Source organism: Melanostigma gelatinosum (genome assembly GCF_949748355.1).
Source record: "Melanostigma gelatinosum genome assembly, chromosome: 14".
NCBI lineage: Eukaryota > Metazoa > Chordata > Actinopteri > Perciformes > Zoarcidae > Melanostigma > Melanostigma gelatinosum.
This window is the reverse complement of record NC_136647.1, coordinates 11,721,519-11,744,594: the sequence shown is the minus strand read 5'-3', so window position 1 is coordinate 11,744,594 and position 23,076 is coordinate 11,721,519. Positions and strand designations below refer to the sequence as shown.

Genomic DNA, 23,076 nt, shown 5'->3' with positions numbered 1-23,076 from the left:
AATGAGATCATTATGTTTATTGCGACCGTGTCTCATTTATAAGATAATTTCCTTACAAAAAGAACAGCTCCTTCAAAACACAGCAGGTTGCTGCATTCATTTGCTGTCAGAAAGTCCCCTTAGGTTTCAATTTACAGCGAATGCTCCTTATTTTGCAGCCCTAGCTATTTGACTGCATTATAACACGTAGGCTACTTAACACAAAGTAACTAATATTATTAGGCTATCTTATATGAAACTATAATGATTCACATTCTGAGCAGCATTGGGTAAACAAAACCCACTTTATGCTATGAAACTACAATACTCTGTTATGTTAATCTCTCTCAATAAATCATTTATTCTGTGTAATATCATATATCATACTGTATATTCTCAGTAATCTCTTTTAAATCACTGCTTAAAACACATTTTTACACACTGGCTTTTATTTGATGTCGTCGCGTTTCTGTTTTATTTTATTAGTTGATTTTACTAAATTATTTTACCAAATAAAACTTGTGATAGTCAATTTTCTTACATTTAAAAAAACAAATCTGGTTAAATCTATGTTTTTAAAGGATAATACCTACACACACTGGCTCTATAGGTGGCGCTACACACTCACTGGTCGTTTGTACCCACGGGCAGTGAATCCACACATATTGGCGCCATTTTGGAGCTAGGAGGGGGAAGAGAGCTGCAGAGGAGGACACGATTGATCACAATTCACCGTAACAGGTAATACAATGCACAAATAAGCTAAATGTTTTTGATTGAAAGGTGGGAATTATTTTCCAAGTGCCGTTGCGAACGATGCGGTATCATGAGTCCGGGATGAATCCAGCCGAGTAGCCATGTTTTCTACCGCGAATAGGCAGAGCGCAGCCCGCCTTGCTCGCCTGTGTTCTCGGCTGCCGTGTCCGCTTCACAGCGCTGGTTGACCTGGTCCTGCGGCGCATAATGGTGAGCTAGTGAAACCCTAGCCGGTGTGCTCGGCTCAACGTCCCAGCAGCACGAGCAAACAAGGACTCGACTGGGGTCGGTATATTTATGACGATATAACGGGTGTTCGCCGGGGTGTTTTGTTCAGCGTAACGTTACTACATGTCCGCCCTCTTGTCACTGAGATTGCTACTGCTGCTAACGTTAGCTCGGGTACGCTAAGTCAGTGTTGTGCATAACTGCTAACGCTAGCTAACGGCAGCTAACTAGATTAGCCAACATAACGGCAACAAGGCAGTCAGGCTGTACCATAACAAAAAGCACCTCTGTTCATTGCGTGTTTCTTCTCTATCCGCTAAATTACGTTATCTCACGGTAACCTATTCAAGTAACGGTAATCCGGTGGCTGTTTCCTATGCTAAATTGTTTTCGTTGTGACTCCATATTACACGCTAACTAAGTGTACTAACGTTAAGGCACACTGCTTTTCATTTATTGCAGACGTCTTCTCGCAGCGTTAATAGTTTATTTAGTGGCTACTCTGCTCCAGAATTGACACATTAACCAAATATCTGAGTAATATTTTACTCTTTCTGATGATGACTGCAACAAACCTGATCTCGTGCACATTATTATTATTTTTAATATTGGCATTAGAAGCCACCAAGACGGGAAGAATTATGAAATTGAACGCAGCGTGTTGTTTCGTAAGCTGAGGGCACTAGACTTTGTTTTGACAGCTATCAGCATGTGATTGTTGAATCGTTTCACCATCAACACCTCGGATTGTTCTACGGACCACAGGTTGTAAGAAGTCTCTGACATATTTAAATTATTAGGAAGTGTTATTATAAAGGGCCATTGGGGTTTTGCTCCCTTATAACACTTAAAATCAGTACTGTTCAAGACAGCTGTCACATGAAGCCAATATGGAATGTCATGTATTAATTTGGGGTAGCATTACCAAATACAAATGTGTTTTAGCTTGTACATATATCATTGCTCATTATAGTTTTAGAATGGGTATTTACAGAAGTAAATCACGTTGTAGTATTCCTGGTTGGAGTTATTTGTTTGCAGCCCCTCAACTTTTATTTATTTTTCCAACTAAAAGAAGTTATGTTTGATCTGCAAAGCCACAGTTTGTTTCTCTGAGATTGTTTGCTTGTGTTGAATGGATACAGAGGATGAAACATGTCCGCACTATATAGACATGTCATTCAACGCTGTGTTGTCTGTTTGTAGATGGCATATATGAAGGTTTACTCCAACCGTGTCTTTCTTTAAACCTTTGGACTCATTTCAAACCCTCCTGCTCTGCTTCGTTGTTTCTGGCCGGTGTGCCTTCGCTTTTTCAAATTTGGCAGAGACGTGCTCTGTTCCCGAAAATGCCGATCTCATTTGATTTGGAGGAAAACTCTTTCATCGTGCTTCCCGGTTGTTCACCCAGTTTCCATCGCGTTGTATCTGTGAGGGCCCAAATGTGGAGGTTGTTGAGTTCACCCACGATAACCAGCTGGTGTCCAGTCGTCCTGCTTCTGTTTTGCTGACAGTCACTCTCTTCCCTTTAATCACCCACAGGGTTAAAACAAAAGGAGCTCTGTGTCAAGGTTCAGATTAGGTTAGCCGAGCCGATCACAGTCTTCATATTCCTGCTGGCAGCTGTGTCGAAAGGGGTGAAGCGGTGAGAGCGTGAAGCAGCAGACCGATAGGAAACCCTCAGCGGGGGAATAAATGTGTTTTACTCTGATAAACCAGTACTCAGTCGACGGTAGCCCACGTACGAGCGCTTTAGTGCTGCCGTTTATTCAAAGTGTAATATTCTCTGCTGGATGGCACCCAGACAGACCCCACAGGTCGGGAAATACTCTACTCTGATTGGCTGCCAGAGCTCACTGTGTGGTAGACTAAGAGAGCGATGTACCGGTACTCAAATTTGGCAGCAGCTGTGGGGTGGAAAAGAAGGTCATACTCAAACAATTTGGCAGCCTTGACTTTCCGTCCATCTGTCATGCGGGACATGTCAGACACCATGTCGTGTAGTTCACTACTGCTTTTTTATTTCTATGACATTTCTACTGCAGTTCTATCACAGATCAAGGCTTTTGGTCAAAATGAGACTTGCTTGTTATTGATTGAAATGGAACAGGGCTGCTGGTCGTGGAGGAGCTTCGTGTTTGTTGTTACTTCTTTGAAATAGTAGTAAATGGCTTTCACATGCTCGTATAAACAAGGTGCAGATTGTTTGATGAAATACTGATGATATAATGTTGCAATAGGATAACAGAAGCTTAGAATGAAGGAAAGCAATGTGGGGCTGCAACTACCTATTTTCCTTGTCGATTAATCTGCAAATTAATTTATTGATATTAATCAATAAATTCATTTTTAGTTTTGTTTATAAAATGTAAAACATAGTGGAAAATACTTGATACAATTTTCCACAGCCCTTGGTGACATCTATACATGTTTAGTTTAGTGCGACAAACCCAAAACAGACACACACACACATTACAGTTGTTTGTTGTTTAACACTACAAATCACAACAAATCTTAATGTAAAGCTAAATCTTCCCCGTGGGCTGAAATGCTTTGATTCATCAGCCATCTGAACTCTCCACTGATGTGCAGTTTGTGGTGGGTTTTTGTGATGATGCAAAGAAATATATCACAATAATACTTTAGTTTATGAAATGTTAATCTGCGCATCACAGTTTCCAAATCCAACCTGCTTGTTTTATCCGACCAACAGACCAAAAAAAACGGATTCAGTTTACTGTCTTATTTATTTAGTCTGCTGATTAAACCCTTTAATCAACTCGGCAGTATAATCGACGGTGGTTGTTGTCAGTTGCAGCCTTGTGTTGAACGAGCCCGTTTGTTCCATATGCAAAACAGTTAAATCATTCAACACGACACGATCAGCTGTGACTCGGTGTTCAGAGCTGGTCGTCCACTAACCACAGGGTGCACCGCTCGATGAGCTCCTCCCATCCATATGATTTGTTTTTGCACGATGTGTAAAATGTCTAAATTGTGAGTTATCACATGGTGTATAAAATTGTTATTTAAAGTAAAAAGTAAGATGGATGATAACTGGCGACATGATTACTTTTGAGTCACAACAACTGATGCCAATAGTCGAGTAAACTAGCAAAACAGACCCAGACACATGTGGAGGCCGGAGCAAAGTATTGTTTTTGTTAATCGCACTATTTCTGAAGCAATTCTTTTGATTGTAGTCTTCTAATTCATTGATTGCAAATCGTCAGACTTTGTCGTACTTAAAACTCCTGGCGAGTTCTCGACCTCTAGCCTTGCTGCTGTAATTAATGCTTTAGATATTTTACGACCCCCCCCCCCCCCCCCCCCCATTATACAGTATCATATTTCTTTAAATCATTGCAGACTTTTGTAGATTCATGAACTATGAGTCAGGCTTTAATTTGTCTGACGTCGGTGAGATGTAGAAAGTGAAATGAAGTCATAACCCTTTTTAATATTGTTGATGGACAAAGAGCAGCAGCGAGGTGAGATGGATCAGTTCAGCAGCGTTGCCAGAGAGCATTGCTGATCTGGCCGTGAGCGGTGTCGTGTGTTGAAAGTCAAAGCACATTCTGCATTATGTGAACGTCCTCAACATGAACTGGGTGTCATCTTTGACAGACTGGTGTCGGTGGTAATGAAGCGTGGAGCACCATGATCGCAGTGAAACAGTCGGCCTGCTGTCTGAATGCAGCACTTTCATCCCTGATTCAGCTTCTAGAAAGCTATTTCTGTGTGCTGTGAATACATGGCTGACTATTTCAGAAGTCTCTTCTGCAGCCTGCTTTCCAAGCTTTGAAGCATTCGAAAGATTTGCCCCGGGTTCCAAATAGTTAATGTGCGCCTTTCCGGTCTGTTTTTTGGGGTTACGGTCCAGCTATTCTTCAAGGGGCAAGGTTTTAGTTCCTCTGTCTGTGTTCTCCGTTTCATCTCCTCTAATTTATTACCAACCAATTTATTTCTCTTTCCCCAGGCAGTGAAGAGCTAAAGAGAATGGCTCACTCTAAAGCTCGAGTCACAGATGGGAAGGTGACCTACCCTCCAGGGGTCAAGGAGATCTCTGACAAAATCTCCAAAGAGGAAATGGTCCGGAGGCTCAAGGTGAGTGTCTGCTGCTGCAGCGCCTCTCTGTTTACTATGTGGTCGCTCACATCACAGAGGGGGGGGGGGGGGGGGGGGGGATCGTCAGGCTTCTCAATGTAATTTTCTCAAATCAGCGAAGGCATGCTGGTATAATTTCTTTGACAGCAGACAGGATTTTTTTGAAGCGTTCTTCCATTCTTCCAGATGGTCGTGAAGACCTTCATGGACATGGACCAGGACTCTGAGGAAGAGAAGGAGCTCTACCTGAACCTGGCCCTCCACCTGGCCTCAGACTTCTTCCTCAAGCACCCGGACAAGGACGTGCGTCTGCTGGTAGCTTGCTGTCTGGCAGACATATTCAGGATTTACGCCCCAGAGGCGCCCTACACCTCCCCGGATAAACTCAAGGTACGCTGGTGAAGACGTTCACCGAGATCACTGCGCTCCACCGGGGTTACTCGCCGGTTTAACTGCCCAACTTGTTGCATCTTCTCTGGAGTATTCACTGAATATTGACTGATGAATTGCTATATACTTGTGTGTGTGGGTGGTGCATTCACTCGTGTGTTTCTTTCTTGTGCAGGACATCTTCATGTTCATCACAAGACAGCTGAAAGGACTGGAGGACACTAAAAGCGCTCAGTTCAACAGATACTTCTATCTGCTTGAGGTACGTGACTATGTGTGGATCTGTCGTAGTGTTGGGGTCGGATCCCTTTTCATTACATTTTAATCCAGTGTTGAATCTCATTGGGTTTGGCTTTCAACATTTGTAGGGACTTGCTTTCAACTAATGACTAAAGGTAAAAATAATGAAAGAACTATCATCACCTTTTGTTGGTTGAGGAAACGTTTTAGGGTGGCAGCCTAATTAACACTCACAAACGTGAAGATGAGACAAGTTTTATATCCTCCGAGGAAGCGCCTTAGATCGGCAGCGTGGGAGCATTTCGATATCCGCAAAATGACCAGAGAGTTGTTGTGGAAGATGGAAATCCAATTAGCAAAGCATACGTATGATAAGTGAATGCTCAGGGGTCCAACGCTTTGAATATGTTCCAGCATCTTTGAGATAATCATCCATGGTAAAAAAAGAAGTACTACACTGGACCAATAGAGTTTAACGGCTGGGAGTAGTCCACAACGTGTTACTGTTTACTGTCAGAATCTTGCAGCTGTGGGCGGGGCCGTCGTTCTATCCCATTAAACCATTTTCAGTGCCAACGTTGCACCATAAGAACTCACTGGATGAAGTTGATGATGCAATGTTTCCCACAAGGTTTTGTAAGACTGGTGGGTGCACCTCGGATCCTCTAGAGGGGTCTGGGTGCATGCTCCTCTGGATAAAAACTTTGTACATTTAAAGTTCAATTCATCATCTTTGAGAGCAAAATTCCGAGGCTAGATCCATGAAGACTGTTCTTGTGAACAACATTGTGCTCTGTCAGTGGTGGAATTTAAGGAAGTACATTTAGGGTACTCAAGTACTTAAGTATAATGTTCATGTTGTTGTTCTTGAGTATTTACATTTTGTGTAACTACACCTCGGAGGGAAATATTTTACTTTTATCTTCACTACATTAATTTGACCACATTAGTTACTAACTAGGCTGCTACAGATTCTTAATGCAAAATATGAATCAACTTAAAAACTATGATGTGTGAAATAATAATTACTTTGTACGCTGCATTGTTCACGAGCAAATCGAATCTTCAGCCAGTGATATTCGTACGTGGTGAGAATGAGAAGTCCACGACCCTGAACGTGTTCTACATTGCCGATAGAAGTAACTTTGAGAGATAAACTGTTCAATAAGAGATTACTTCCTGTTGGACCTAAACAAATCTGGGTATTTTGCCAGTTGGGAACCGAACCGTAACCAGCTGTATGCAAAGAGACAGATTCCATCCCTAACTGCAGGTGTTTCATAAGGCTCATAGAAGCCGGGCTTATCTGTCTTTTACTGCAAATATCATGCTCGCAATGTAGCCGTGAAGAAGATATTTGCCCCTCTCTGCTCACGAATGTTTTGTTCACTTCATGTTTGAGCTTCACTCGGCAGAGTTTGACACTGCAAGGCTGTTCACCTGCTGAAACATTTAAATGGGCCGACTCGTGAATATTCTTTGTTCTCTTTGTATTGAAGCGATCCACTGTACATCAGTCCGGAAAGAGAAGCTCTTTGCTCCTCTTTTGTACATTATTGCTGGTGGCGTGATATTTACTCTCTGCTTAATGTGAACACCTTAACCTGTGCAGGACTACAGCTGGTGTTTGGCTCATTCTGTGACTCTAGGCGTCGGCAGTTGTTGTCTTTTTGTTTTATTTTGTTTAGCAATTGACCTCTGGTCTTCTGAATACATTCACGAATTCATGTGTGTATTCAAGCTCTAATGTAAATGTATTGTATTAAATAGATGACGTGGAGGGCGAGACGCAGTGGTGGCTGAATGACATGCTCTCTCTTCTGCCGTGCTACAGAAGCTTAAAGGATGCACGTTATATCTGCAGCAGACTCTCCGTCTGAGCACCTTAAAAGAGATTATAATAAGAATATGTTACTCTGATGGTCTTTATTCGTGGTTTTCTTTGCTTTTCACTCATTAAAGCTGCACAATTCCTGTCACAGGCTTCCCTCACACGTTTTGTTTTTTCATTCTGCTCTCTGACAACAGACCGCATGTTAACAGAAGTTAATAGTAATGGACTGACAGAGAATCCCCTCTGCTTTACAAAGCTTAACCCGGAGTTTCAGCTCGTTGTTTAGCGCTCCGGCAGCGACTTCTCCGTTTTCATTCACTCACTGGCCTCAGTGTTGTTGCAGCTGCTTTCAAGGAAAAGGCTGTAACCCACTGCACACTACCTGCTCAGCACCAAGCAGCCAACAGCCGGTGAACATAGTGGTGCATTTTAGCAGCTAAAGAGCTAAAAGATGGTGAATGTTCCACTTGAATTCATCAGTTGTTCTGTAAGTGCTGTGTGTGTAAATACGCCCCTCCCTCACCACATTCTTCCTAATTTGCTGCATTGTAAGTTGCATTGTCACTAACAGCCTCCTCTCTCCTCTCTTATTGTTCAGAACATAGCATGGGTGAAGTCCTACAATATCTGCTTTGAGCTTGAAGACAGCAATGAGATATTCACCCAGCTTTACAGAACACTCTTCCAGGTCATCAAGTAAGTCTGTTTATCAGAAGGCCGCCTCAGCGCGGTTGTTATTTGTCTTCATATTTGTTGTTTGTTCCCACATAGCCTCCACCTTTAGTCCGCAGCAGTCCTTAATGTCAGAAGTGAGCCCTCGAACACCTCGATCTGTCTCCACTGCAACACCATTAAACTTCAGAGTTGTTTGTCTCTGATTGCCCGCAGTCCTCTCCTCTCCCGGCTCTCTATCTCACTCCTCTGAACACAACCTTGTGGGCTGAATTCTGCAGTGCAGGATTTGGCTCTTTGCCATTGGAACCAAAATGATGGTTGTGTGTGTCAAGGTTGTGCCAGCACAATGCATTTTCTTTTTATACAGGGAGAATTTAAAGAGCTCTACTTGAAATATTACAGTGAGCTCGAAGGTGTAAGGGAGTGCAGCCCTCATGTTTGTTTGTGTGTAAGTGACACTGTCGGTGAATGGAAGGTAATAAGACGAGTAATGTTTGGCAGCTCTGAGGACGGCAGTCGCTGAGATAGAGATCTAGGTAATCAGCGGTACCTCCTGCTGTAATGCGGATCATTATGAGCCAGTACACCCACCCTCTGTGTGATCAGTGCATCGCAGGCTGCCTATAAAATGCATGCTGTCAGAAAAGTAAATCTCAAAACTCCCCAAGGAATATCTGATCATTTTATGTTGCTGGCTCAACAGGGAACCAGCGTGGACTCTTGTATTTTAAGTGCTGCATTGTGTCATCCTTGTGTCTTTTGTTTTCCTAGCAACGGCCATAACCAGAAGGTGCACATGCACATGGTGGACCTGATGAGCTCCATCATCTGCGAGGGAGACACCGTGTCGCAGGAGCTGTTGGACACTGTGTTGGTCAACCTGGTGCCTGCACACAAGGTATGTGCACAAAATAACGCCTATGGACTCAACACGATCACATAAAGAACACCGTACAGCACTCACACACACACACACACTAATGTTGGTGTAGAGAACACTCAGTAACTGACAGTCTGAACTAAGTTGTCAGTATATCATTTTCCATACGCTGTAATTCAATGAGACCCCTGCAGGTGAAAAGAAGTAAAGCAGCTTTAGAGTTTGTGCAGAAACATCTGTGGACGCCCAAAGGCGTCGAGTGGAAAACAAGAAATGATGGATCACACCCGTGTTTTGGACATCATGTGTGGTTTTTGTCATCTGTCTGAACATGCTCTCTGACCTGCTATTTTATTCACCGATTGTGTTTTCTGTCTGTCTAGAACTTGAATAAACAAGCGTATGACCTGGCCAAAGCTCTGCTGAAGAGGACTGCTCAGGCTATTGAACCTTACATCACCAACGTAAGATACAATCTTTGACACACGTTGTTTTTGTCTTTTATACACTTTTACATCTCTGGCTGGATGGAGATCCTTCTTCCTGAGTTAAACACAGGACACCATGCAGCTGTCTGTATCCGGTAGTAGTCCGAAACAAACAAACAAACAAAATCCTCCAGCTCTACCAGTACATACTGTAGATTCAAAGCCTCGCGTAGCCTAATGGGAAGACTCTAGCACTGCCAGTGTAGTTGAACCGAGGCCAACCATGCTAGAAATGTCTTGGCACGGCAAGAGGTTTATATCTGGGCCAACGACGGCGCTAAGTGATACGTTGGTCATTAAAATCAGCTGTTGGACAGCAAACATTTGATGCATTCAAATATTTCTGCCGAGGTTCACATTGTGTACGTGCAGCTGTAATGCTGCAACTGTGCAACGAGCACAATGTCAATGAATCACCTTGTGTTCTTCGTTGCGCGTTATTATTGTCTCCTGGCAGCGAATGGAATCTGAGCGTCTGCCTCTACATCTGTTTCACAGTCACAGCTTGATTTGCAGGATCTCTCTTTTTATTATTTGTATGTGTTTATATCAGTAACCATCATTCCTCCCTCTCTGTCCTCTCCTTCAGTTCTTCAACCAGGTGCTGATGCTGGGGAAGACCTCGGTCAGCGATCTGTCCGAGCATGTTTTCGACCTCATCCTGGAGCTTTACAACATCGACAGCCACCTGCTGCTCTCCGTGCTGCCGCAGCTCGAGTTCAAACTCAAGGTAGTAAAAAAAAAACACTCTTTCAGTTCAACATTGTTTTCCACGTTAAATGGAGCATCTTACATTTGTCATTTCATGTTTGTATAATTGTTTTGTGCACGTTAACACACTGCATTATTATCGTGATTGTTATTAGATTTTGTTGCGATATTAAGTCCTAGAGATGGAAGTAGCGGCAATTCTTGGGTTAATGTTATATTAACCCAATATTCACACACCAGACTCCAAAAAACCCAGAATTCTCCAACCTATTGGCAGCAGAACTGCACATTTTCACTTTCTCTGCAAGTTTGTGGATTCCCATTCGAAAGAAGCAGCAGTCCAGCAGTCAGCATAATGTTGCCTCTGCAGTGTCCCATAAAGGCCTCCTGCTGATGGATAACACTCATTAACTGTTCAGAGGGAGTGTAGATCAGCGCCGTCTCCTCAAAATAATAGCTGCGATAAAATCTCTCCCCCTCAGATGACACGTTCTCCCTCTGTCTCCCCCTCTCTCATTCATTGTCTCACCATTGCTATTTTCATCTTTATCTCTCCGCTTGTTTTCTCTCCTTCCTACCACCCGTCTTCCTTTTGTCTTTACTTCTCATTGTTACCTCTACTTCATTTCTCATTCTGAAAACAAGACTGATAACAAAGAAAACTGCTGCCTTTGTGTTATGACGGTTTGTGTTATTGGCTCCATTGGTAATGGAGCCAATGTAATTGACTTTGCTCGTCTGTCCATTCAACACAGCCAAATATCTGTGCATAATTTCTCTCTCTCCTTCGCTCTGTCTCTGCAGAGTAACGATAATGACGAGAGGCTGCAAGTGGTGAAGCTGCTGGCTAAGATGTTCGGAGCCAAGGACTCTGAGCTGGCTGCACAGAACAAGCCGCTGTGGCAGTGTTACCTCGGCAGGTGGGTTACAGTGCGTGCATGCAGCAAACACCTGCTGGGTTGTTAATGTTTTTGCCGTCTTGAGTTGCTGGTATTAACGTTTATTTATTTTCCCCCAAAGGTTTAATGACATCCATGTGCCCATCAGGCTGGAGTGTGTGAAGTTTGCCAGTCATTGTCTCATGAACCACCCAGACTTGGCCAAAGACCTCACGGGTAAATGAGCCGAGATGCGCCGACCTCTCGGCAGATGCATTCTTTGAAACCTGCTAATTGTGCTGAGCGTTGACTTATTGTGCCTCTATATGGATGTGATACCACAAGACTCACTTTACAAGCTCTTAATGATGAGTTACATGCTTATTGTTGTGCCTGAACAAACGTGGTGTTTTTATGTGATGAAGTAATTGTTCGAGGTGTCGGGTTCTCTCACGTCCCCCTCATTTGTTCCCGTTTTCTTCCCCAGAATTCTTGCGGGTTAGATCACATGACCCAGAGGAGGCCATCCGCCACGATGTCATCGTGTCTATAGTAACTGCTGCCAAGAAGGACTTGTCTCTCGTGAATGATGCGTTGCTCAATTTTGTGAAGGAGAGGACCTTGGACAAGAGAGTAAGTGGACAACTTTGTGTGTGTGTTTGGACTCGGTATGGACTCATATTGTTTGTCATTGTGTTGTATGAAGGCCTCTGCAATATGGGAAAAAAATAAAAATATCTTATCACAAAATATACTCAGGAAAGTACCGAAAAGGATTTTCTTATTGAGAACATTTCCTGTCGTGATCAGTCTTAACATCGTGTTTTTGGGATGGACTGCAGCCACTGCAGCTTCTCATATAGTACTCATTTAACTCGTGATTGGTAATTGTCTCCCATTATCTGGCCCTGTCCTCCATCAGTGGCGTGTGCGTAAGGAGGCCATGATGGGCCTGGCATCGATCTACAGGAAGTACTCTCTGCAGGGAGAAGGAGGGAGGGAGGCCTCGAAACAGATTTCCTGGATAAAAGACAAGCTGCTCCATATCTACTACCAAAACAGCATCGATGACAGGTTTGTGTGAATGTGTTCCTGGCTGTTACATTAGGAAAATCAAAGTCCCCTTTATGAATTCCAATAACGCATTTCAAACCTGTGGGTAACTGTTCCAAAGGTAGAGCATTTCAATCTGTTCCCTTAAAGATGCTGATTTAAGACCAGTGAGCTCCTTGAATCAGTGTTTGTGCCTTGAGCTATTGGCTAAGTAGCTTGGATTTCTGCACTTAATTTAGTTTGATTAACGTGTCTTGTTCCCTGGATTACCAGACGACTATAAATAATGACATCGCATTGAGATATTTCATAGCAGACTTTGGCAGTGAGCCAAACACCTCTCAAACAGTAAAATCAGGCGCTTATATCAGCTTTTCAGAATGGCAGAGGCTTCTCTCTCGACTCGGAACAGTTTTGTTGCTGCAGTTTGTGTGTGTGTGTGTGTTAAACAGGGCAGTGTTGAAATACTTGTGCACACTCAGCAAATTCTCTCTTAAACCTCTGAAATTGATTCTCCAAAGGTTAGGGACAATAAATGTCGAAAAATGTCCCATTTTTATGATGAGGGGCATAGTGAGATTATACCGGCACCGCTGACAAATCTTATTATTCGTCATCTGATTTTCTCTGACATGTTTGGTTGGCCATTGAGGAACTGTTATCTAATTGACGCATAATTATTTGATCAAATTCCAGAGGGAACTTGTGAAGAGCATTTTTTGTGAAAACCTATGTGAGGATATTCTTCCTTTTAAATCGGAGCGATTCCCTCCATGTGCACAGGCTGCTGGTGGAGCGGGTCTTTGCCCAGTACATGGTTCCTCACAACCTGGAAACCACTGAGAGGATGAAGTGTCTCTACTACCTGTACGCCACCCTGGACACAAATGCTGTCAAGTAAGCATTTCTCACAAATATGAGATTAATGCAGCTGCAAAACACGACTTGTCATTTTAATTTTCATCAGCATTGTAAAAAATGATGTAATTCAGTCTAGACGACTACTGACCTGTCTGGAACAAATGTTCAAAAGGAAACTCTTTTATTTTCCTTCTGTACTGCTACGATTCCTCCTCCTCCTCCGTCCTTTGACTCTTCTTCACCTGTGCCTCTCAGAGCTTTGAACGAGATGTGGAAGTGCCAGAATCTGCTGAGGCACAATGTCAAAGACCTGCTGGACTTGGTTAAAAAACCCAAGGTAACGAACTGAAGCACACTAGAAAAAAAAGCGGGTTTTTAATATTCTCTTGTCGTGTTTTCTCAAAAAAATGTATTGTTCTTTTGTTTGTGCGTTTGTTTTAGTCTGAAGCATCGAGCAAGGCCGTATTTGCCAAAGTCATGGTGATCACAAGTAAGGGCTTTACACACATTAAATACATACATTTAAGTGTTTGAATGACCAACTTTAACGTACAGCCACAGGATCTTTCCACTTCGCGTAGAAGAAAAGAATGAACAAAACCTTTTTAATGGCATTGCTGAAGCAGCCTGACCCACCCACCCTGGTTTCAAATGTATTCATTGTAGACGTAAGCTTTTAATACTGTGTGACTACAGAGAACCTGCCAGACCCGGGCAAGGCTCAGGACTTTGTGAAGAAGCTGGCTCAGGTCCTGGATGATGACGAGCGGATCAGAGATCAGTTGGAAACCTTGGTCAGCCCCTCGTGCTCCTGCAAGCAAGCTGAAGTGTGTGTGGTGAGTGCTGATGTTTCTCATCAACGCTGTCATCCCTCCACTGGCTCTGTTTTAAGTGATACCCTCAAAGATATAGTTTAATCATTTCGAATATCAGTAATCTCTGTATATGGTCTATCTTTTGTGTTGACAAATAGTCAAAGAGCATGGAGACTGATGAAGGTGGTACTAAATGTTTTATAGCATCATAAAGACGAGCTTTAACAGAAGCCCCGCCCTGCTGTCTGTTAATGTGCCTTACAGCTTCATTCAGACATGACGGCACACGTTATTTGATGCCTAACTCTGCTGCCCGTTTCTTTTAATTATAAAATCCAACAGTGCACAAACATTTGTCCCCTTTTCAGCGAGACATCACTAAAAAGCTCGGCAGCCCCAAACAGCCCAGCAACCCATTCCTGGAAATGGTCAAGTTCCTTCTGGAGAGAATTGCTCCTGTACACATCGACACAGAATCCATCAGGTAGTGTGTGTGTGTATATGTGTAGGAAGGCCGATGACACACACTTTAAGTCATCACATTGATGCAGAGACTTCAAATGGTAGTGATGATGATTGATTAAATTGTGTAGTGTTTGACCTTTTTTTTAAATAAATCTCTCTCTTCTATCTCGACCATCATCCATCAGTGCGTTGATAAAACAAGTCAACAAATCTATAGATGGAACAGCTGATGATGAGGATGAGGGCGTCCCCACTGACGAGGCCATCAGAGCAGGACTGGAGCTGCTGAAGGTAAGAAACAGAAACATAAGCTGGCAGCAGTCGTCCTTACAGTGACACAAAACAAATCTGCTTAAGTACACTTAACACTTTTTTTTTTCTTTTTTGATGAATTTGGCTGAAAACTACCGGTATTCATCAGAATATGTATTGCCCCGTTGTGTTTTCCATCCCAGGTGCTTTCGTTCACACACCCGGTGTCGTTCCACTCGGCGGAGACGTTCGAGTCTCTGCTGGGTTGTCTGAAGATGGACGACGAGAAGGTCGCCGAGGCGGCTCTGCAGATCTTCAAGAACACGGGCAGCAAGCTGGAAGAGAGTTTCCCTCACGTCAAATCGTACGTTTCATTGGCTGAACGACGCTTTCATTCATTCTCCAGCGTACAGCGTGATGTATGCAGTCTCGCACATCGCTCTGAGCATGCTGCGCTCTTTCTGACTTGTGACGATGCTTTCTGTGGTTTGTAACGCTGGTCTCCTGCCTGCTCCCCCTAGCGTCCTGCTGCCTGTACTGCAGGCCAAAGCCAAGAGAGGGCCGCCTCGCCAGGCCAAGTATGCCATCCACTGCATCAACTCCATGTTCACCAACAGAGACACGCACTTCGCCCAAATCTTCGAGGTTAGTCAGTCCCTGCATTTGTTTTACTCATTAAAGGAAACAAAGTTGTGTGTGTATTTCCTGGTTTGACACATTCTGCAAGGCGTTTACATATGTTGTGTTCTTTCAATTAAAGTGCACTTTTATGCAGAGAAACAGATTAAATTGTTGCTATGTGGTAGAGACGCCTCCCAAAGATGAAGCGTTTGTCAAACACAATGTGATGTGGATGGTGTGTTTGTGTGTCTCCAGCCTCTGAACAAAGGCCTGGACCCCGCTAACCTCGAGCAGCTCATCACCCCTCTGACCACCTTGGGTCACTTGGCTCAGCTGGCCCCAGAGCAGTTTGCTGCACCGCTCAAATCTCTAGTCGCCAACTTCATTGTGAAGGATCTGCTCATGAACGACCGGGTACACATCTTTTTCTTTCTTTTCTCCGAGAGGCAGCTGTGGGAGATCGTTGTTTGTACGTCAAATGCCACAACAGCCGGAGTATTCATTCTTATTGCAGATCTAGTATTCATGTTTCTACATTCAGAATTTATGTATTTATTTATGTATTTACATACTTTCAAAATAATTGTCAATTATTATGGTTTATTGACTCATAAACGTTTGGCTTATGTTGTACAGATTTGAGACATAAAATACCAACGATGGCAGATCAAAGTCTTGAAGTATTATTTGTGTTGTCTGAAGGTCCCGGGCAAGAAGACGACCAAACTCTGGGTTCCCGATGAAGAAGTGTCCCCAGAGACTCTGGCCAAGGTCAGCGGTGAACCCTCACGTGTCTCTGAGAAACTGTGCACCTGTTCAGTCTACTGCGCTGTGTGTGTGTGTTTTTGATGTTAATGGGTCATATCAACCTGATCTTGCTGTATGTATTTATCTTTACAAGTACACGACGAGACATTTCCCTCTGGTTGTGGATATTGTATCTCAAGTGATGCACTTTTGTTGACCAGTAAATGATCCTTCCACCCTCGTCCATTCAGATCCAGGGCATAAAGCTGATGGTGCGGTGGTTACTAGGAGTGAAGAACAATCAGAGCAAATCAGGCAACTCCACGCTGAGGATGCTGACTGCTATTCTACACAGTGATGGAGACTTAACCGAGCAGGGCAGGATGGGGTAAACAACACGGCATATACTTGTGTGTGTGTGTCAGCCTTTTGAGCAGCTCAGAGGAAGCTTTGTCTTGAGAAACATAATCATGTAAATTTCAGTGAAGTGCTGGATTTTTAATGGGTATTATGGACCCTCGGGGGAGGTTAGGCTTTAATCGCAAACACATTTGCAGATAAATGAAGGAATCCTTGTTTACTCTCGTCTCCTCTCTGCCTCCAGTAAACCAGACATGTCGAGGCTGCGGCTGGCAGCGGCGTGCGCCCTGCTGAAGCTGGCCCAGGAGCCCTGCTACCACGAAATCATCACGCTGGAGCAATACCAGCTGTGTGCTCTCGTCATCAACGTATGGATTGTCTCCTCTTTTCATGCGAAGGTTCTGCTCGATTCAGGGCTCTGCAGCTTGTTTTTTGTCCCTTATTTTAATCATTGTCACTGTTTTCGCTCGTTTGCTCTCTAGGATGAGTGCTACCAGGTGCGCCAGTGTTTTTCCCAGAAGCTCCACCGGGGCCTGTGCCGCCTCCGTCTGCCTCTGGAATACATGGCGGTGTTCGCTTTGTGTGCCAAGGACCCCGTTAAGGAGAGGAGGGCCCACGCTCGCCAGTGCCTGGTGAAAAATGTCAACATACGCAGAGAGTACCTCAAACAGCACGCTGCCATCAGCGGTAAAGAACCTGAACAAAACACTCCTGTCTGCTCCTCTAGACTGGCACAGTAGAGTCTAATTGCCATCAACGTTACTTTATGTAATACGCTGACTATATATATATATATATATATATATATATAGATATATATATATATCTATATATATATATCTATATATATATGTAAAGAGGAAGTTACACGTGCACCCCGGTGCACATGGCAGTAATTATGATCACTGTTGTGATGGGAAATCTTGATTGTAATATGTATTTACCTTGTGTGTGACAACAGACAAGCTGTTCTCTCTGCTGCCGGAGTACGTGGTGCCCTACGCCATTCACCTCCTGGCACACGACCCAGACTACGTCAAAGTACAGGACATCGAGCAGCTCAAAGAAATCAAAGAGTAAGTATGTGAGGACGCTGCCGGTCGCTGGTAACACTGATGACAAAAGGAGTACTTCAAAAATGTAAAAATGCACGTTTTTATTCATTCCTCATGGATGAATGTGGAATATTACAACCTGGTGTTTACGTTGTAGGGTCACGTATTCTAGAATTCAAAGTCCGGTAGTCTGATGTCAAACCTCCCGTCTGTTTATTAGGGCTCTGTGGTTTGTCCTGGAGATTATCATGGCCAAGAATGAGAACAACAGCCATGCCTTCATAAGGAAGATGGTGGAGAATATGAAAAATACAAAAGATGCCCAGGCCCCCACCGATCCCAAAACCAACGAGGTAAATCTTTACGTCTGCAAGTTCACGTTCCCGTAATAGCTGGTACATGGACAGCACATATTTCTTCACTGCTCTTATTGCCTTCCCTCTGCAGAAACTCTACACGGTGTGTGACGTAGCCATGCACATTATCATGTCAAAGAGCACCACCTACAGCCTAGACTCTCCAAAAGACCCCGTGCTGCCCTCGTGCTTCTTCACCAAACCCGAAAAGGTTGGTGTCTGCACCCCAAAGCATTACCCGCCAAAAAAATGTATTTTATTTCCAGCAGAGCAGTTTCTTTTACATTCTTCTTGTTCGACGTATATGTTAATAGCAATGGCTGAGCTGCTAGTGAGATCTGTGAAACCTTTTCTTCTCTTTGACTTTTTAAATCATGGGTTGAAAAGTGTGTTTCCTGGTTGTGGTAGCTGGTCGTAACCTGGTTTTCACTGCCCCAGTTTTTGGCATAAACTAATTATCAACGTATCTGGCACACATTTTGACAAATGAGATCGTTTGTCGGGAGCAAAACTTCTTCTCATAATCCTCCGCTTGCTCTTTTTCCACAAACGAGCTCTCTGATAGAAGATTTCTCCCCGTTTCAGAATTTCAGCAACACAAAAAATTTCCTCCCGCCAGAGATGAAGTCTTTCTTCACACCTGGAAAGGTGAGCTCCATCACACCTCTGAAACCGTTCGGTTGGCGTCTGCATCTCATTTCTGAACACGCATCCAGCTCCGTCTCCTCTCTCGCCCCTCCCTCTTTAGCCCAAGTCGGCGAACGTTTTGGGTGCAGTGAACAAGCCGCTGGCGGCGGCGGGGAAACAGATCCAGAGCAAAGCTTCACGTATGGAGACCACCAGTAACGACGACCCCTCGTCCAACCCAGGCTCCCCACACGGCAAGACCAGGTACAAGTCATGCAACGCTCACACGCACTCCTTTAAGGACTCGGCACGCCAGAGGGGGGACCAGCAAGCCTACGTTCACACCCTGATGTCACCGAGTCTGTTGTGGTGGAGCGAGACACTGAATCCAGTCCAGATCCAAATGTTCATAGAAAGACCTCTGGATCTATATGTTCATGATATATGTTCATAGATCACACACACAGGTGGCTTTTTGTGTCCTTTAGCTGCATTTATTTGTTGTTATGTGAAATAGTGACGATTGATAATTCCTGTTTCAGGCTCGACAGCACAGAAATGGATCACAGTGAAAACGAGGACATCAGCCTAAAGAGAGCAGACGGCTCTGAGAAGGTATCAACGCCTCTTTGTGTGCTGCTGTAACACCCTCTGTGATGGGAGAGTGGTTCTTATAATGTGGCAAAAAGAGCATCAATGTGGTCTTTTCAAGAAACAACAATATTATTTGTGTGTGTGTGTGTAATGTCTGAAAGATCCAGTAAACTATCATACTACAGAGTTATTTGATCTAACTATTGGGATATTTTCTCCCGGCCATAATCGCTCTACAAATATAATGTATTATTATTATAATCCTCTCGATAATGTTCCTGCCCTCAGATTGCTGTATTGGAGGTTTTTTTCCATCATATTTGCACCTTATTTCTAGAAACTGAAGCTTTATTTACTTCTTCTGACTCGTGTTTGATGAGAACACCGATAGGAGAAAATAAAATAGCCTTTTGTTTATACGCTATGATCTTAAGTATTAAAAGCAATACAACTGACATTTCCTTCGTCCTGCTTTATAGTACGACTCCACTAATGCACACAAAACATGATCAGCAATGACACGGTAGCTGAGGACGAGTAGAGAGGGCTGTTGCTGTGATCCAGTCGAGTGTTTCCAGTCATAAACCCTCGTGACTCTGTGTTTTGATTCCACTGTGCAAACACCCGCTGGCTTCAAGTCGAGATAGGATTAGCAAGTACGCTTTGTGTCCACTATCACTCATATCACTCCGGACCTGCTGCCGACATCATTTTAGCTCTGAAGCAGCTCACCTTTCAAATGTTTCACAGGATTTTACTAATATTTACAAGGAAAGTTCCAACTTGTGTCTCACATTAATTTAAGTAGGAAGCGGGTTTTAAGCAGTTTATCTACACAGCAAGTAAAACTATTGTGGAAACCAGAGAATCAACAAGTTTTCTGGGGTGGAAAGACATCGCCATTCAGAAAAGCATAACATTCAAACTAATAGAAGAGCTCTGGCTCGTTCATGAGAAATCATGGTTCACACAGGCGACAGCAGGAAGCCCGTCAGCCCTTTTCAACTATTCGTTTTTTGTTTTTCTTTACAGGATATTGAAAAGCCCCGCGGTCGCAAACGAGGCGTGGCCTCCAGTGAAGACCAGGACAGCAAACCAAAGCGTGGACGCAAGAAGGCGGCGGCCAATACAGCCGCAGTGGTCGAGTCCGAGGACCAGTGGGACGAGGACAATCGGCCGGAGGACGAACAGAACAGCCCGCCGAAGAAAGGACGCAGGGGCCGGCCTCCGAAGTCCGCTGCTCCTAGTCAGGATACTCCCGCCAAGGGGAAGAGGGGCCGAAAGAAGGCAGCTCCTCCGCCGGAAGAGGAGGAGGAGGAGGAAGAGGAGGAGGAAGAGGAGAAAGTGGAGGAAGAGGAGAAGGTGGAGGAAGTGGAGAAGGTGGTGGAGGAAGCAGCAGCAGCAGAGGAGGAAGAGGGCGACGGGAGCAGTGAAAATGTGGAGTTGAAGACTAAGGGAGGCCGGCAGGCCAGGGCGCCGCGGCGATCACAAGGGTAAGCATGCAGGGAATGCAAACGGAGAAGTTGGATCAGCTCCACTAATAACATCTGCTGTTGGCACGGAGAGTTCCGTCTGCAAGATGAATTTCTGTCTCAACCTCTGGTGTCGTTTGTCTTCGTTCAGCAGCACCGAGTCAGCAGAGTCTACGCCGCAGAAGAGGAGAGGACGTCCGCCCAAGTCGGCTCAGCCGCCGGCCAAGAAACCAGCGTAAGATGCACACCAGCTTTGTCGTCTTTGTTGTCTGTGCGCCATGAATTAAAACGGTCGCTCACCTGCTGCTGACTGGCAAAGTAATTGCAGTGGACCAGCCTAGAATCGTTTTTTCTTGAGAAAGAAAGCTTAGCACAAGGTCAGAAATGTTTTAACTTCAACTACTATTTAGGTAAAAATCATATACAACTTATTCTCAGGGTGGCTCATATGGAATTCCATGAAAAGGCCAAAATAATAATAACAATGTGTGAAATGCTGCATGCTGAGACATTCTGACTCTGAGCATTTCCCCCTCTGTGATATCCAGGCGTGCTGGGCGATCGAAGGCAGCTGCTGCTAAAGAAGAAGAGGAGGTGGAGGAAGAGGAGGAGGAGGAGGAGGAGCAGCAGGAGGAGGAGCCAACACCGAAGGTACTGAAAGTGTTGACATGAATCATATATGAGAATTCTAAGTTTTAGACTAAGCGTGGAGGAATTGATAAGCTTCCTGTCCATTGTTTTCACCCTGCTGTCCCTTCCCTCTTTCTGTAGGGTCGCAAGAAGCCAGCGGGGCGAAGAAGATGAGCTAAACAGTGAGGAAGGACAAACAGAAACGGGGCGTCTACTCTGATGTTGAGGAGGAACGACGTAGAAAAGAAGATATGGACATTGAACTTTTTTAACTTTTCCTACGCCGACGCTCCTACTGTTACACAAGTTCACACACTTATGCCACATGCACATCAGTACATCCTTATCATCAGCTGTGGGCTGTTGCATCGTGTTGCATTGTGAAGATGTTCGCCACATTAAGTAGAAATAATTTTAACAGAAAAACAAACAAAAAAAGATCACTTGTAAATAGTCTCTTATGTCTGTTTCATGTTCTGTTGTTGTTTGATGCTGACTGGGGGGGGTACTGTAAAGCCTTTTACCCGCCAATATTATTATTATTATTATTATTAAAATGCTCCCATAAAGCAGTATTGCTTATCAATCATTCCCTCTGTGTCACACTTTTAAAAACTGAAAGAGATAAACCATCTTTGTTTTCTTTTTGTGACGTTAATTGTGTCATTTTACTTTAAAAGAAAACATGCGTTTTTGTTTACAGCTCTGTATATTAAAAACTTTTTTACCATGTGTTGGAAAAATTACAAAAAAAAGAAATTGTCCGAAAGCTGTCCAAATGTAGGGCTGCCTCTGGAAAAGATTGTAGCGTGCGTCTCATTTGTAGGTTTGTACTTACTGGTAGATGGAAGTCCTGAGCCGCTGTGGTTGTAGTGTTTGTCACTGCTGATTCACTTCACATCCACCCAGTCAGATCCTCCGATGTATCAATATAATTCTCTATAAAACCTTACATGCTCGATTTCTCTTTATTTCTTTTGGAAGTCTTGGATGAAGCAGTTCGCCGGTTGCGAGTCCTTCAGCTGTGACGCAAGTAAGACGAACGTGTCAAATAGCATCACGGAACCAGCTTAAAGGTCCGTCTAGAATTCAGTGTTTCACAAACTTTCAAAGTATATCTGCAACTGAGCCTTTTTAGAGCATTGTCAGCCTGTTCTACATGCAATGCGCTGAAACGTCTCAGGTATGTACGGGTTAATGCATTCTACTTAACAGATCAGAAACTTCAGAAATATTGGCTCCTGTTTTAAGATGCATTGTAGGAGACTTTGGCAGATGTGACTGCTGCAGTCAAAAGGTGTTTCTCTCATGTTTTGTGAACTGTTCACTGACGACCCCGTCAAAGGGACGACTGTCTGTGTCCCAGTAATATATTCTAATTCTACACTAATAATCTTTATTGTGTCAGACGTCATAAAGAGAAGGTGAAATTGTTCAAAACAAAATAGTCTCTGAGCTGTTTCACCATCGACTAACTGTTTCTTAGTTTCACGGCTCTTCATTTCTTTTGTAAATTGAATTGTGGGGAATAAAATAGTGTACAGCATCAACAGCACTCACTTTCCCCTAGTGTGCATACTGACCGTTTTAAGTATACTTATATTTTGTCACTTCCAATATGTGTCACTAATCCAGTGGTTTGTCCAAAAGCTGCATGCTCACCATGGAGGAGCTGCTGAATGCCATAAAGCTATAGGAACATTCATTTGATGCATCTCAAGGAAAGTGGGATGTGCCGTAGTCTACCAGGAGTGGATTCTTGCTTAAACAAGGTGTTGCTTGATGCATCAGTTGGTGTTGTCCCTGTGGTAAATATGGAGACTGTGCTCCACATTGCTTATGCATGTACACTTATCTAAACTTTCCAGTGCAGAAACACACACACACACACCGTGTTCTGCCCCTGGTTATGATCCATGACCGGCCGCAGTCACGTGCTGCTCGGCTGCCAGGTGAGTCTGTTTTCCTGCATCAGATAAACCAGCTGCTAAAAATAGACACG

The 23,076-nt window shown here is 43.9% G+C and overlaps 1 protein-coding gene across 2 annotated transcripts; it reads left to right on the top strand.

Moving 5' to 3' along the window:
* Nucleotides 1-609: 609 nt before the first annotated feature.
* On the top strand, nt 610-22,016 carry pds5b (PDS5 cohesin associated factor B). Of its 2 annotated transcripts, none has more exons than XM_079283140.1 (35): nt 610-720; nt 4,943-5,070; nt 5,257-5,460; nt 5,636-5,722; nt 8,133-8,230; nt 8,981-9,107; nt 9,473-9,553; nt 10,167-10,307; nt 11,093-11,208; nt 11,309-11,403; nt 11,654-11,799; nt 12,089-12,240; nt 13,003-13,116; nt 13,336-13,417; nt 13,522-13,570; nt 13,777-13,916; nt 14,264-14,379; nt 14,546-14,651; nt 14,816-14,976; nt 15,134-15,257; nt 15,489-15,647; nt 15,936-16,004; nt 16,232-16,368; nt 16,585-16,708; nt 16,823-17,027; nt 17,302-17,416; nt 17,616-17,748; nt 17,843-17,962; nt 18,337-18,399; nt 18,500-18,642; nt 18,921-18,993; nt 20,005-20,465; nt 20,599-20,679; nt 20,993-21,095; nt 21,216-22,016. In XM_079283140.1, the coding sequence occupies exons 2-35, from the start codon at nt 4,963-4,965 to the stop codon at nt 21,246-21,248; spliced, it is 4,266 nt and encodes a 1,421-aa protein (XP_079139266.1). In that variant the 5' UTR covers nt 610-720; nt 4,943-4,962; the 3' UTR covers nt 21,249-22,016. The 2 variants fall into 2 exon arrangements, with proteins under 2 accessions (XP_079139266.1, XP_079139265.1); XM_079283139.1 differs by having other exon boundaries at nt 20,596-20,679.
* Nucleotides 22,017-23,076: the final 1,060 nt, after the last annotated feature.